Genomic DNA, 14,883 nt, shown 5'->3' on the forward strand with positions numbered 1-14,883 from the left:
TGAAGCGTAGGTGCACTTACGTGTTATTTTACAAGCTGCGGCAGTGCTGCGCACACAAGATGACGATGATACAATTTTATGGATCGTACCCACCGAGGGAGACAGGCCAATAATCAGGCGGAAGGAGGTAGCTTACGGGAACTCTTATTGAAGAGGAGAAGCACTAATTAAAAGGAAAAACAAAAGGAGATACTGGAATACCTAGTCCAGTATTCGAGCAAGCAGTCACACTAACTGAAGGGGAAACGTTAAAACGCGCCATAGTCGAGGAGATAAAGAAAGTCGCAGTTTCGCCCAAAAGGCGAAGCACCGAGTGCGATTGCAAATTAGCAGATAGCTTACGAATAATGATAGTAGTTATATCGGCCATATAAACGTGTAAACATTCGCTTACTAACTGAATTAACAAGCACGGTGTCACGCGCGCACAGGTCAACATGAGCACATCTCGCTCAATATATAACCACGGAAACTCGCTGTCAAAACACTGGAGTGAGGAAACACGGCAGCAGCAGCGAGCGAACTGACCTTCATGCATCTCGCTTCAACGTGAACGAAACGTCGACAGCACAGCGCATACGAAGCTACCGACACAACGCGCTCTCGGCAAACATTACAGATGGCTTCGAAGATGAGGACCGCGTGTGCGCGCACTTCGGCCACCTCTCAGATCGCTTTCAAGACACGGCGCCCGCACTTCTTGGCTTCGCATGCTGGGTTGCCCTCAAGTTCTTCCATTTTCACGAAATCTGATCTCGCGATGGCATTTACAGTTCTCCCAAGGTGGCAGGCTATGTTTTGCACTGCTCGTATAGTACTAGAAACATACTGCCATCGCTGCAGCGAACATTCAGCGTCACAGACAAAATGGGACCGCGCGTTTGCGTCGATTGACATGTTTGTATGTCGTCTGCTACTAAACACATCGAAACTACAGTGCAGACGGTGTAGTTTTCACGTTACACTTGCATGCCTGTCAGTTATCCCGAAACTTTCGTGACGTTTCCGACTTTCGGCCCATTTTGCGACTTTACGAATGCTGCGTAAATTGTTGCGCGTAACTGAATGCAGAATTTTCGTGACCGAACTGCTAAGAGGTAAGTTTGCTTGCGAAAATGTTCGCACGTCGGTCTCCGTACCTTACGTTCCGAGTCTTCTGATGGCGAAAGGATGCCAGAGGGATACTTGCTTCGAGCAACTTTACACAAACAAGTACTTTAAGCGGGTGAAACTCGCAACAGCTACTATAGGCTGAAAATGTAAACGGGACCTTAAAAAACAGTTTGTTGCTTGTCATTATACATGCTGCTATAAGCTTGCTGCTGCTCGGTGTGCTGCGTCAAAAATTAAATTCTTGTTACCATAAGCTGCGTATCTGTGCCTGAAACGACTTGCGCTCAGCTCATGATCCACCTCCGCCCGCCTCCCGCGGTATTTGTCACGAATTGTGAAGTTCGCAGGTTGGCAGATATCGCCATCATCATCATCAGCAGCAGCAGCAGCCTTACTTCTATGTCCACTGCAGTAGTAGCTTGGAAGGCATGCGCTTGTGCTATTAAAAAAAAGATGGCAACGTCCTGCACTAGGTATGCGCTCATACAGCCAGTGTAGGGCGGAAAAGAAGAACGCCCTATCGAGAGAATCGATGAGTAACTTACTATCTGCTCGAGGCTGGTCAACGAGAGTGCGAGGAGTTCCGGAGACTTCGCTCCCTGGCCAGGGGAGGAAATCGTCAGCGACAGTGGCGACACTGACGGCAGGGCTCTCCCTATAGTGTACTAGAATGACATTATTCTAGTACACTATAGCTCTGCCTCTCGTGTGGCGTTTCGTGCGGTGCTCTTGTCGTCCCTGTGGGTACGCGTTTGGAGGAAGACGGAGGAAAGACGGAGGAAGACGGTATGGCGAAAGCGTGAGAAGGAAAGCGTAGCGCCGCGCACGACAAGCTTTGCGGCGACGATGGCTGCGAGATGGCGCCTGAGTAGCGCGCGTTGCCAGCATGGAAACAAAGCGCTGCATGAGCGCAGGTCCGTTTGCGGCGGCTTCTGCGAATCGTGCCCACGCGTCACGATTAGCGAGGCAGTAGCGCCACACTTCGCTCCATTTACAACGTGCCGCACGAGGCAGATTGTCAGCGCCAGTCAGTATATCGCGAAATGAAAACACGTATATATAGACGTGCGCTCAAATTTTGCGTTAGGGATTATCGTAATCGTCGGTGAATTTTTTTGTTAGTTAAGCTCGTACTAAGAGACGGATAGTGTAATCGGAGCACGCACGCAAAAAAATTACGTCTAATTGAAATGTATGAATTATGAGGCAAAGCGAAATGAAAGTGTTCGAGAGGATATACTTGTCGCAGATAGGGAACGAACCCACATAACGCGTGCGGTGTTTTGCCATTTCAGCCACCACGACGGCCATCCTTTCCCGGGCATTTGTGAACGTGTGTACAACTTTATAACCCTGGGAGCGATAGCCAGCGCTGCTCACGACCAAGGCGGTGGACGGGCAAAGCCGTTTTCTTTTAACCGCAGGCGTCAAGTAATACACGTGCAACTTAGGAGCAGGCAACTGGCCCCATAAGCTCTCGCACGCCACCTCATGGCGTCAAGAATGCAGAATTCGATGCCTTCGCTGTGCAACGGGCGAGAAGCATGGATCAGAGGGGCTCGCTTTCTATTTTAGTCGCAACCAATACACGAAAAGACGGACAGTGAAGCCGGAGAAAGCCTATGAAAAGTTAACTCTGTAATGCTTGGTTGAAGTGCTGAAATAATAAAGTAAACGGAAATGAAAGCAGACGAAAAGAAACACGTGCGTGTGACGGTGACGTCACTATAACTTACCTGGTCTCTTTCGCCGTGCCCGCGCTGTTCTTGTCCCGCGGTTGGGCTCGGTGAAGTGGACGGTGTGGCCAGTGCAGGTGACTCTGGGCGATCCTCCGGCCGCTTCGACGGTGACCGGAGCGTTCACCGGGCGGCGTGTCAGCCTGGTACTGGAGCAAGGCGTCGGTGTCGGCGGCAGACCTAGGGGAGGTGCCACCGGACTCGACGGGCATCGGTCCACCGTGGTCAAGGCCCGGACTGGTCCCGCGGTGCTCCCGGCGCTGCGAGTGATCGAGCTTGTCGCTCGATGTCAGCATGGCGCCGTCGGTCAACGCACCGTCTCGTGTGCAGCCAGACGCAGAAGTTCTTGGACCACGCACTGTGATAACTAAGCAATAAAAAAGAAGCGCCATTGCACAGTTACTTCAAGGTATTTGACTCTGTGTAAAGGTATAACTTTGTATAACTCTGTAAACTCTGTAAAGGTATGACTCTGTGTAACTCTGTAAAGGTATAAACACTATGTTTCGTTCTCAGAGTGGAGTCGTAAACGGTGTCAGAACGCATACCAATCGGCATGTTGGTAATCCATACTGAATAGAAGATAGAGATGGGGAGGTTGCATAAAGGGAGCTAGGAGGCGCTATATATGCTTCTCTACAGGAAACCCGGCTCAGCGCCTATATAAGGGGGAGGAGTAGGGGTTACAGAATAGAACAGTGCAGAAAGAAAGGCGAAGATGTACGAGAAAAGACAGCGAAGACGAAACTTCGTTTCTCAGTTCCTCGAATAAAGCTGCCGATTTTCGACAATTTCTGTTATAAAATAAGTGAGGCCCTAATAGATATTATTAATTATTATATTAATTATTAATTAGATATTATTAATAGATATATTATAGATACACCCTTTGGGGCGTATCTTGCCCCACAACAATAATCGTCATCCGTCTTGCCCGCGTTTCCTTTCTCTAATGCGGCGAGCCCGGTACTTCCCAGTCACGAACGGCATGCGCGTTATCAGTGTGACGCAGCATTCTCGACAGGAAAGTAGCGAGCGCCGAGTTTTCAGGAAAGGAAACGCAAGCAAGGCAGATGACGATTATCGTTGTGGGACAAACTTACACCCCAAAGGGTGCAACAGTTTTAAGAGTGTAGGAAAAGTTTACACCCTTTGAGCTCACGGCGCGGTAAACCACGCCTCCCTTTCGCCACCTGCCCACTGCTGTACACTCTAAAAACAGTTTGCACCCTTTGGGGTGTATATTTCTCCCACAACGATAATCGTCATCTGCCTTGCTTGCGTTTCCTTTCTTGAAAACTCGGCGCTCGCTACTTTCCTGTCGAGAATGCTGCGTCACACTGATAACGCGCATGCCATTCGTGACTGGAAAGTAGCGGGATCGCAGCGTTAAACAAAGGAAACGCGGGCAAGACAGATGACGATTATCGTTGCGGGACAAATATACACCCCGAAGGATGCAACTGTATTTAGAGTGTAGAAACTCGAGAGATGAGGCGACGCGCTTGCGACGCTCGCTTGGACACCTCTCCTATTCTACCACCATGCACTCTCTATATACAGATCGGTAAAACAAGCCCCATAGAGTTTCTGTAGTGAGAAACTCTATGACAAGCCCTGCCTCTTTTGTCCATCCTAATTGCTTCCGGTGCATGAAGTCAGCCTTCGAAATCTGTTTTAGCATGTGTTTTAGTGAGCCAGAGAGCCGCTGAAGCAGCGTGTATTTGCACATGGTGTCCAAACAAAACCAACTGTCTATAAAGCGGTTATGGTAGAGTGGGCTGCTCATTCATGTGAAGGCAATGGTGGTACCACCCACATTCCGATAAAGAACGCCTCACAATCACTTCCCCCGCATTCGACTAGCGAAATATGCTCAAAAGCATAGCCTTTAAGATTCGCACATAAAATTCCAACGACGCCACCTCATAAGCCGTCCCCTGTATTTAAAATGCGATCCTTAAAGGTTGTTTGTCGAATGCGGTGGGAGTGATTTTGGAAGCCAGAAATATATGCCATAGATGTCAGGTTTTACTGGTTTTGAACACCAGCTGTTTCGCTTGGAGGACAAGTGACAACATCGCAGGTGGCCAAAAGCATGGCCTTTAAGATGATAGCGCAATAACAGGTGGTTTCAATCATCGAGTTTCTTACAATATACAATAATTATTGCATGAAACTCTATGGTTTCAACCCTAGAATGTTGCCTTGTCGGAGGTCATGCAAAATTTTATGCATATCTGGAATTTTGTCGCAACGTTATCAAGTTGGGTAGCGGTTAATGTAAATTCCTAAGCGATTTTGCACCAACGTAGCGCGTTACGTTTACGCTTTTTGTGAGGCGAGGGGCGGCGGAAGGCGACAGCATTATATGTCGTGACAAACACTGTGCTTCACACCTCCGAGAAAGTAAATTACTCTATGCTACTAAATATATCACGTGACCCGGCGAATTCGAAACCATCATAGTTCTATGTTCTGAGACGTCTGGGTTAGGTAGCTGAAAGGCTGGGTTAGCGATGTCATTCGAGCGCCTGTGTTGATCGGAAAATACTGTAACTTCATCCATCTCGTATCAGAGGCCTCCAGAATAGGCTCACTAAGCTAAGCATTCTTGAAAGTGTGTCATAACCGGAGCGGCGTCCAAGTTCGAGATGACCACTGCGTGCGCCAGCTCCTCAGAAGCGGCCCCATCAGTTGAAGATGAGGAAAATGTTCCGAAGGATGAATTTATCCCAAGAGAGTACCAGGTGAGTCCCTATTTGCTCCTACGTTTTGACTAGGGCGCAGCACATGACTGGAAATTTCCTTCATTGCTTTGCTAATTAATAAATCGGTCAGTTCCCGTGATTTTTAAAGGTTGTTCGAAAGCGTTCGAAAGCTGTAGTATCGGTGTTGCATTTTTCATGCTGCGTTATGTCATTGGTGCTTCAAAGGTTGTATCGAAGGTTTTGTGATCGCAGCGCAAGGACGTTGGCATAGTAGTCACTTAGACTGTCATCGGTGGGTGCCTTGTGATGCGTTCGCGCTACGGACATGAACGTACGAAGCAACTCGACTTTTTGTCATTTCCGATAAGTTTTTCGCCAGAATCAGCTGAGGTTAAATAGCTCTAACCCAATGAACCTGAACCATCGCCGTGCGATCGTGCACTAAGGCGTGTTTGTTTGTTTCTTTTTTTTCTCTCTCTCTCACGGGCAAAGCTTTGGAAGGCATAAACGTTTATAAAGTTAACGTACGCGCAGTGTATTCTGTGACCAGACCCCTAAATATGCCTTAGCATTAGTCTGTTTACCACACCACACCTAACCTTCATTTCATCTATACAAAACAGTTTTATTTACCTACTTGGATATACATCGCAGATGACTTCTGCCCGATTTTTTTTTTTTCGCTAAGATTGTACAGCAGTTTTTGATCGATCAGAATAAGTGATCAGAACACGATTTGCCCAACCGAAAGTCGGCATTTTAAACCCAGCGTCGTAGTGGGTTACTGCAGATTGGAGTTCACCAAAAGAGTAACACTTTTGTCCCACTTTCATTATTGAACCTAAAAAACGCTGCACATCAATGCGTTTGAAACCAAACTAAGTTACAGTGCCTGTGACTTGAAAAGTATACATAAGGTGAATTTTTTAAATAACATGGCAGTATGTAAAGAAATCGTTAAAAAATTAGCGAGTTGATGCACTTTCAACCGAAGAACTACAATTGCAGGCTGGGTGCTCTTGCACAATGCTAACTGCCCCGAAACACCAACTGCACTGAAACGTAATTGCTAGAGCTGTAGTCTGGTCTACAGAACAAAGTGGAAGTTTATTTTTTGGTCATGTCGACAGAATGGTCGCTGCGTAATGTGCCTGATGTGCGATCTACCTATGCCCTCAAGTAACTCGTCGTGTGTCGGTTTAACTTTATTTGCAGGTCGAACTCTTTGAAGCCGCCGTGAAGGAGAACACCATAGTCTGCCTGGGAACTGGGACTGGCAAAACATTCATAGCCGTTATGCTCATCAAGGAATATGAGGCAGCCATTCGGATCCCGTTTGAAGAAGGAGGGAAGCGCACTTTCTTTCTGGTGCCGACGGGTCAGTCTTGCATCAGCTGTGCACATAGGTTTTCGTAACAGCTCGTAATGTTGGGCTATGTGACCCATGCGGTTTTACACGCATGGAAAGGTAAAGAGAGTCAAACAACTCTTCAGTAAATGTCCTTGCTGCAAAATGACTCGCTTAGTGAAAGGAGAAGCATGGCCTGGCCAGTAGTGCACACTGTGACCCCTGCATGAGGAAACATTTTTAAGATATTCGTCTGTTTGATGAAATGCCTGACCTGCCCATGATCACATTTTGATGCACACGACATGGTGGCTGTCAGTGTCTGTGGCATTCTTCACTGAGCACTAGGTCGCAGGCTTCACTCCTGGCCACATTGGCCGCATTCCTATGGGGAGGGAATGCAAGAATGCTTCTGTTCCAAGCTTTACGGAATTTACGAAATTTTACGGAAAGGGTCGAAAGTCGCAGTAATGCTGGCTCGAGTAACAGACAGGAATCGCAATGAAACGTCTTTGACGCCCTGTTGTCGGCTGGAGGAGTTGCTAGTGTACAGTCAAGGACTGACTTTCCGGATTCCCGATAATTTGGACGGCTTCGCGGCACCGTCACGTACCGTGAAATTCACGGTACGTGAAATTTCCGACGCAAGAACTCTTCGCCGTCCGATTTTCCGGACGTTTTGCCGTGACGGCAGGTCCGAAACGGCAATAAAGGCACCACGGCTGCCGTTTTGATTACTTCGCCACCTCGAACCGGCACTCTCGCACGCAGATCCGCTGGCAGCCGTTGCCACCACTGCGGCAACGCTAGGCCTAGCTGCTTCGACGTTCGCTATGAAACTTCTTGCCGTTGGGTGCCGAGTTTTTTATTGAAAGAATTAGCTGCTGTCAGCAATGGCATGGACTCCGCCTTTGTGATCCTCGCGATTGACATAGAACATGCCGGTTCCTGAAAGTCAGCTTCGCCTCTGTAATGAAATGTTACTTGGTGAAGCATACACAAAAGTATTGCAGTGAAGCATAACAAGCGTGGGAAGGGGCTATTGCCACGAAACACAGTATGTATTCCTTAATTATACACGCGTGCACCCGGTATGTCCTGTCACATTACGAGCACCGATATGCCTAATATGTGTACTGACAGGCCTTCGGAGCGTTTTCGAACGTGCCTGTGGTGATTTGAGTCCCTAAGGACAGTAAATAACACGCATTTATTTTTTTGCAACTGGCCGATTTTTCGGACGTTTTCGCGGCCCCTAGGGAGTTCGAAAAATCGGTTGTGGACTGTTCAACTGACCAAGATGCTTCAAATGGTTTTTGGGGCGAACGAGTGGCGGAAGGTGGACAAGAACAGAAATGAACTACGCATTGAGGAATAAACGGGAAAGGAAGCTTGCTGCCGCCGTTTTGAAGGAGCTTGAGCTCAAAAAATAGAGTTTTGGCTGATGCCGAGATGCAGGTGTCCCTCATCCAAACCAAAATAAACTCTTTAAAGCAGTGAAACACAACACTCGGGCGTCGTGCGCGGGCTGAGAGTAGTTAAGAACAGCTGAGGTTGACTTCCGAGCTGTTGAGAGAGAATCTCAATTGTGACAGAATTCGGGCCTCATACCACTGAGCTTGCAATCAGTTGATAGAAATAGCTCATATTCGAAAATATTTGCTTCTATATGCATCTCCTTTTTATTCCTATTTGAGAATGTCCGACTTCATTGCAATGTTTTTCGAAGACACTTTATTTGCTGTGAATTTTACTAACCCCTGCCTTCTATTCTCTTCTTGAATAACATAAACACTACTCCTTAGTATTCAAATTGGATTACGTTGCTTTTTAAATTTTTTTCATGTGCGTACTAGGGAGTGACAGCATCAGGCGATATGTTTTCAGCCCGTCTTGACATAAAACATAGTTCTGCATCACTCAGGGAAATTTGCAATGGCACTCAGGGAAAACCTGGAAAACTCAGGGAGTTTGGAAATGTCAACTTGGTAGACACCCTGGATAACCTGAATGTTTGCGTCACTCATGCTATTATGTTTGTTGCTTACAAGCTTGGAATCAGAGCGTAAGCATTGCTGCCAACACTTGACGCCAAGTGGTGATGACCTGCTAGGAAATGGTAGCATTAATTATCTGCAACACTTTGTTGCACCTTGGCAAGTGTTCGTACATGCCTAGGAAACCGGAACGCAGTCAAGGATGAGATTTAGTTGATCCGATGAGATCCAGAAATTTGCCAGCATTTTATGTGCTCGGTCGATGCAGGGCCCATGATTTGAGACCACTGGGGGAGAGGCTGTCGTACTGCAATGGGCTTTAAACGAGGTGCTTATGATGATGACAGCTTGCATTGGCTGGAAACTCATCTTGACTGTGCTGTTCTCCAGTACCTCTTGTCGTGCAGCAGCAGAAGGCCATCAAGTGTCAGACAGACCTACGTGTTGGCGGTTACGTTGGTGACATGAACGTTGACAACTGGAACAAGCAGCGCTGGGAAAAGGAGTTCATCGAGTCTCAGGTTGGTGGCAAAATGTGCGGGGCTTGTGACTTCAGTCTAATTGTTGTTTGATTACAGTGTGGCGCTATAGAATGAAAACAAATGACAAGCACTGACTCACACTTGCAAAAGTCCATCATCAAAAAGAATGCAACGTGAAAAATTGTGCTCTTCATAGTGTAGTGTGCAAGGAACTTTGCATGAGTTTCTCAGATGGGGAAACACAAGAATGGTAACCGAGGGGCCCGTTTTTTGTTAGTCACAATCATATGGCACCAATAGAAAATAGACAATTTTATTTTATTCGGCTTCATGTAATTTGGTGCGAAGGGGCACTGTCAAAAAGCCATTTGAGACATGACATCTCAATTAAGAAGAAAAAAGTACCTTTCCTCGTGCTTTGCTTGGTGTCATTCTCCGTTAGCTTCATAGGACTGATATATGGGAAAATTGGGTTCAGTAGAGCAGCACAATGTCCCATATTCAAGGTATGAAACAATCGCATGCCAAATGGAAATAGGCCAGAAAAGAAAAAGCAAACAAACCCTTGAAGGTGCTTGCTATGACTCGCAGACAGCGTGCTGAGGCAATGAAAGCAGAGCTGTAGTGGTGAAGCTTTTGCACTTGTGCTACTGCACCAAATAGTCTGGCAAAGTCTGGCATTCTGGTTGAATTTCTTTGAGCAGACAATGAGTCAGCATTCTTTGCTACTTGCCGTGGTTTAGCATTTGGCAAAAACGCAGAAGAGGTAAGCAAGAACATAAAATTTATATTCAGCACTGAGTGGTGCATGTTATTTCTTATTTTAATAAAAGGTGCTGTGGCAAGATGCTTTCATTCTCTGTTCCGCCAGCTTAAGCAAATGTGAATGAGATGGATTATCTTCAGGAGAACTGTCAGGGTGGTGTGCTGGCATTGTAGGGAACAGTCAAGGTAATTTTATCATTAAGATGAGCTCTTTATTTTTATTCGAAATGTTCAAATATGTGAAATATGAATAATGCATCGGCTTTTGGCTTTTTCCAAACGGCCACATTCCTTGCTGATGGCATCGACAGTGGAAACATTGGTGAAGACAAGCAAGTTGAAGGAATGTTCAGCTACGTTTTTGAGGACGTGCAGCACTTTAAGGCCTTGGTCATGTTTTTGTCAGCTTTATGGCAAAGAGACAAGATGTCCTGCATGTAAGCGCCACAAGGTTCAGGGGATGTCTGAACATGCTTGGATGGTTCCTTCTTTGCAGCGAGCCGTCAACCAGACGGGTTCCCAAATAGGTCACAGAGCTTCTGCTTGATGCTATTTCAGCTTGTGATCTCGGCTTCATGATTGCAACTTCTCAGCTTCATGAATGAGATTCGTGAGACGACATCCTTTAATAGTGAGGCCATTCTGTGATCAGTTAGAAAAGTTTTTCAGAACCCCTTTAAATGGAGTGAGAGCTTGGAAAAAAACTTCTTGATAGTCACTTTCAATGTTTGTACGAGGACGAGAACTATCATTCACTAGTGCACTTATATCTTGGACCCATAGCTGGCCTCTGGCTATAGGTCCAAGCAGTTCTTCTGATTAAATTTACGCATTGTGTCAAGTAAAATTGCATTGAATCATCATCATGTTGTGTGCACAGCAGTACAGAGGCCTGTCCTAGCTATATCTACTTAGTCTTGGTTTTTGTTTGTTTGTGATCAAACAAGACTGAAAATTGAGCCAGATTAAAGGAGCACTGAGACATATTTTTAATGTCTTGAAAACCTTTAATACATGCTTTTTATGTGGAAAGGATCGCGCTTAGCAAGAACGAAGATTTGGGAACAGACTATTTTATTTTGATGATAATGTCTCGCAATGCAGGAATTGGTGGCATTCACATTTTGGGAGGTGACGACACAGATTGATGACACAGAATTTGCAGGCATCGAGTAAAATAACTGGAGGTAAAGTGCAAGAGAGCACCTGGGACAACAGAAGGGAACGAAGACACATCCAATGTGCTCTCTTGCACTTTACCTCAAGTCATGCAGTACCACCTAGCTCACCAGTCTGTTATTTTGAACATCATGTAGCAATAAGGCTACATATGATGAGAAGATAAACCAAGGTGCCATGCGCCTTCTGGCTGCGCTTACATTGTGCAAGAATTAATGACAAGTGTCCTGTTGTGACGCTGTCTATCAAGCGATCTTGTGTCGGTGCTCCTTGAAGACATGTCCGACAGCTGCGACCATGTCCTACTCCCTCTCAGGTGCTGGTGATGACCCCCGATGTGTTCAAGGTGATCATCCACCACGGCTTTCTGAAGATGTCACGGGTGAACCTGCTGATCCTGGACGAGTGCCACCGTGCGGTGAAGCAGCACACGTATCGGGAGGTGATGCGATGCATGGACGTGCTCAAGCCCGAGGAAAAGCCGCGCGTGCTGGGCCTCACCGCCTCGGTCATCAACAGCAAGGCCACTGAGCGGCAGGTGGAGCGCAAGGTGCATGACCTCGAGATGGCCCTGCACTCTCGCGTCCTCACAGTCTCCAACCAGCAGAGCATGGCCCGGTGCGCGTTTCCCCCCTGCTGAACCACTTGTAGGCTTGAGTTCGGCAGTTGCTGTTCGCTGTTGGCATGTGTTGGAAGTACATTGGGTTGGAAGTACAACTGGGTTAGTGAATTGCGCTTCCACAATACCGATGGATGTTGGCAATACCAGTGAATGTTGGCACCGGGAAATCGTACGAAATGGGATCGTGTCAATGAGGTTCTTCAGTATTCATGATCGTTATTTCTGTGTACAACTATTTAGGAACACTACATCAGTTTATGATCAATAACAGTTGGAGAATGCAAGAAACCTCCTCCTGAAAGCGTGCTCGGTGTGCTCTCCTCGAGTCCAGGGTTTAGTTATGGTTTCCTTTCAGGTCACACAGACATGAGGAGGAGGCGATCCAGTGGTTCAGCAGCAGTGAACATGTGGTGGTCACATGTCAACAGCCAAGATCAGCAAGCATGGGAATGAAGAAGGAAGTTCACTGCTAGGATGCGCACACAGCAGGGAGCTTTAGGTTTTGCATACCCGAGGTTGGGGAGGTGAAGACCGTCAGGTGTATGAAAACTCAAGCAGGACACAGGGCTTTGGGTGCATATCTTTGTCTAGCGGCCCCAGAATCTCTTCACACACAGCATTGAAGGCGTACTGCAGGAAGTGGAACTAACCATTTTGTAGATGGTTGTGAAGAACCAGGAGAACCCAGGGGCTGGTAGCAGCCGTATAAAGCCAACTGATGATGAGGTCAGAGAAAGCGTAGGAGAAATTAACTGCTCTTTTCAGTTCAAATGTACAAATGAGGAAAATGGAATTGAAAGTGGAAGGGAAGACCGCTTACCATCAGGGAGAGCTGAATTCAGGTCTTCCACATGACACATGAATGCTCTACCATTATGGCTACACACATTCCCTTTGAGGGGCACTTGCCCCCACCATTCGTCACCCATCACTTACTGTAGACCTCGCAATACATGAATTTGTGCCCGTTTACATGGCTCACTATTTTTGTTGTTCCTGGAGGATTTGTGAATACAGTAGAACCTTGTTCATATGTTTTGGAAAAAAACATGAGAAAAAGAACTTGCTGACCGGAAAAACACACTATCCGATGTAACTAACAAATTTTGATAGACTCGACTGTTGACATCTACGTAATGCGAAGAGTCGCGCGGATCCTTGATGCGGCACAAGACGCCAATGCGTGTCAAGCTGATGGTGCTTTGGCAGCCCAAGACTACGCGTTTTGTTGTTTTCCTTTTTGTGGTGTTTTAAAAGGGGACAGGAAACCAAATACAATATCGAGCTGGTGGGCAACATCGGATGCCGCCGAAGCGAAACGTGATGCCCACAGCGCATCGCCTGCAGCAGGGAACGCTGGCACATTTGGATTATTGACTACTAAAAGCGTGCAGTATGCTAGCAATGGCACTACGCACCACGCACTGTAAAACAGATAGGTGAAGATGCTTATCGCAGTAGGTTTGACGGCGATAACTAGGAATGCGGTGTGCGATGACCGGGGTGGAGATTTGCTGCTACCAGAATAAGAAACTGTGTGCGCGGTCGTTTCCATGTGAGACGGGCGGCTATATACTGTTCTCGATCGTGGATGTGTGCCTCACGCCTTTTCTTGTTCACTTGGGATCTAGTGGCCAGAAAACGTATAGATTCGCAGACTTCAGCGGAGAACGGCAGCGGGTTTCAGTTATCGCCTATTAAAAGCATGCGCTACGCTTCCAACGGCAGGATGCGCTGTCAAACAGGCAAAGATGCCTTTCGCAATAGGATTGGCAGTGATAGCTGTGGATGTCGCGTGCGACGACCCTGGAGAAGAGTTACTGGTACCGAAGTGAGAAACTGAGTGCACATTGGCGTTTTTACGTGAGAATGACGGGCGAGTAATGTGATGAAGCTGCTGCAGTGGGCAGCCATATGCTGTTCTCGTTTGCGCGTGTCTCGCGCATTATCTTGTTTACATGGAATCTAGCGGCCAGAAAACGTATCATATGATCACATTTTGGTGACGTACTGAACGTTGGTGCCAAAAAACCGTGTTTTCGAGGAATGCGTGAATCAGTCAAAAATAAGCGTAACTCTGTTGGGTCATTTTTTGTGTTCTCGATCGCAAGCGTTGGTGCCGGCAAAGCATGCATAACGAGAACATATCAACGAAGTTCTGCTGTATTGTAAGTAACAGCGCACTCACCTTAGCCTTTCTTTTTTTTTAATATATATACTGGCTCACAGGTATGGGACCAAACCGATTGAGGTGCTAGTTGAGCATCACACGACGGGCAGCCCGTCAATCTGCGGCATTCAAGTTCCAACATTGCCCAACTTTCGGCCGACGACTTCACAGGGCCAAGAGTTGGACCGCAGGCTTCGTAGCCTGATCAAGGTGCTGCATGACATGGGGGTCTGGTGTGGACACCTGGCCATTGAGGTCATTATGGAGGAGGTCAGTGACCCCTGTTTCCATGGCTTTTCTTTCACTGTCTCCAGTGAGGGTGTTTGCATACTGATCGTAATCGTATTTAATTTTATGTTGTAGGGACGCTGAAGAAACAAACAATGTCAAATATGTGGGTTCGGAGTCGAACTGGCAAAATTGTGGTCTGAAAGACAAGGGACACTTAAGTCACCAAGATAGGGGCAAGCGTAGTTGTCAGTCCTTGAATCTGATCCTATGGGCCAAGTTCATCGGCTATTTATATATGTCTCACAGTAAATTTCAGATTAATTGCTCTTCATGATGCGTGTGCCATGCTGTCAGACATGCCTCTTGTGCTATAAAATTAATGATGTTCAAGAAATTTCAGATGCTGTAGATATTGTAGATGCATATTGCAATAAGCAATAACTTGGTAACAGTGATAATCCAGTGAAAAATGGTCAGCGGCACAAAATAAAACAACACACTCATGTCACTACAACACATTTTATCCTGC

At 46.7% G+C, this 14,883-nt stretch overlaps 1 protein-coding gene across 1 annotated transcript in view; it reads left to right on the plus strand.

Moving 5' to 3' along the window:
- Positions 1-5,303: 5,303 nt before the first annotated feature.
- The window catches only part of LOC135915257 (endoribonuclease Dicer-like), a 56,007-nt gene continuing 46,427 nt past the window's right edge, over positions 5,304-14,883 (plus strand). Inside the window, exons 1-5 of the mRNA XM_065448276.2 lie at positions 5,304-5,599; positions 6,776-6,938; positions 9,296-9,426; positions 11,648-11,949; positions 14,183-14,393. Of these exons, the coding sequence (XP_065304348.2) occupies positions 5,504-5,599; positions 6,776-6,938; positions 9,296-9,426; positions 11,648-11,949; positions 14,183-14,393 (903 nt within the window). The 5' untranslated portion in view covers positions 5,304-5,503. The remainder of the gene's footprint in view (positions 5,600-6,775; positions 6,939-9,295; positions 9,427-11,647; positions 11,950-14,182; positions 14,394-14,883) is intronic.

This window comes from Dermacentor albipictus, chromosome 7 (assembly GCF_038994185.2).
Source record: "Dermacentor albipictus isolate Rhodes 1998 colony chromosome 7, USDA_Dalb.pri_finalv2, whole genome shotgun sequence".
Lineage (NCBI taxonomy): Eukaryota > Metazoa > Arthropoda > Arachnida > Ixodida > Ixodidae > Dermacentor > Dermacentor albipictus.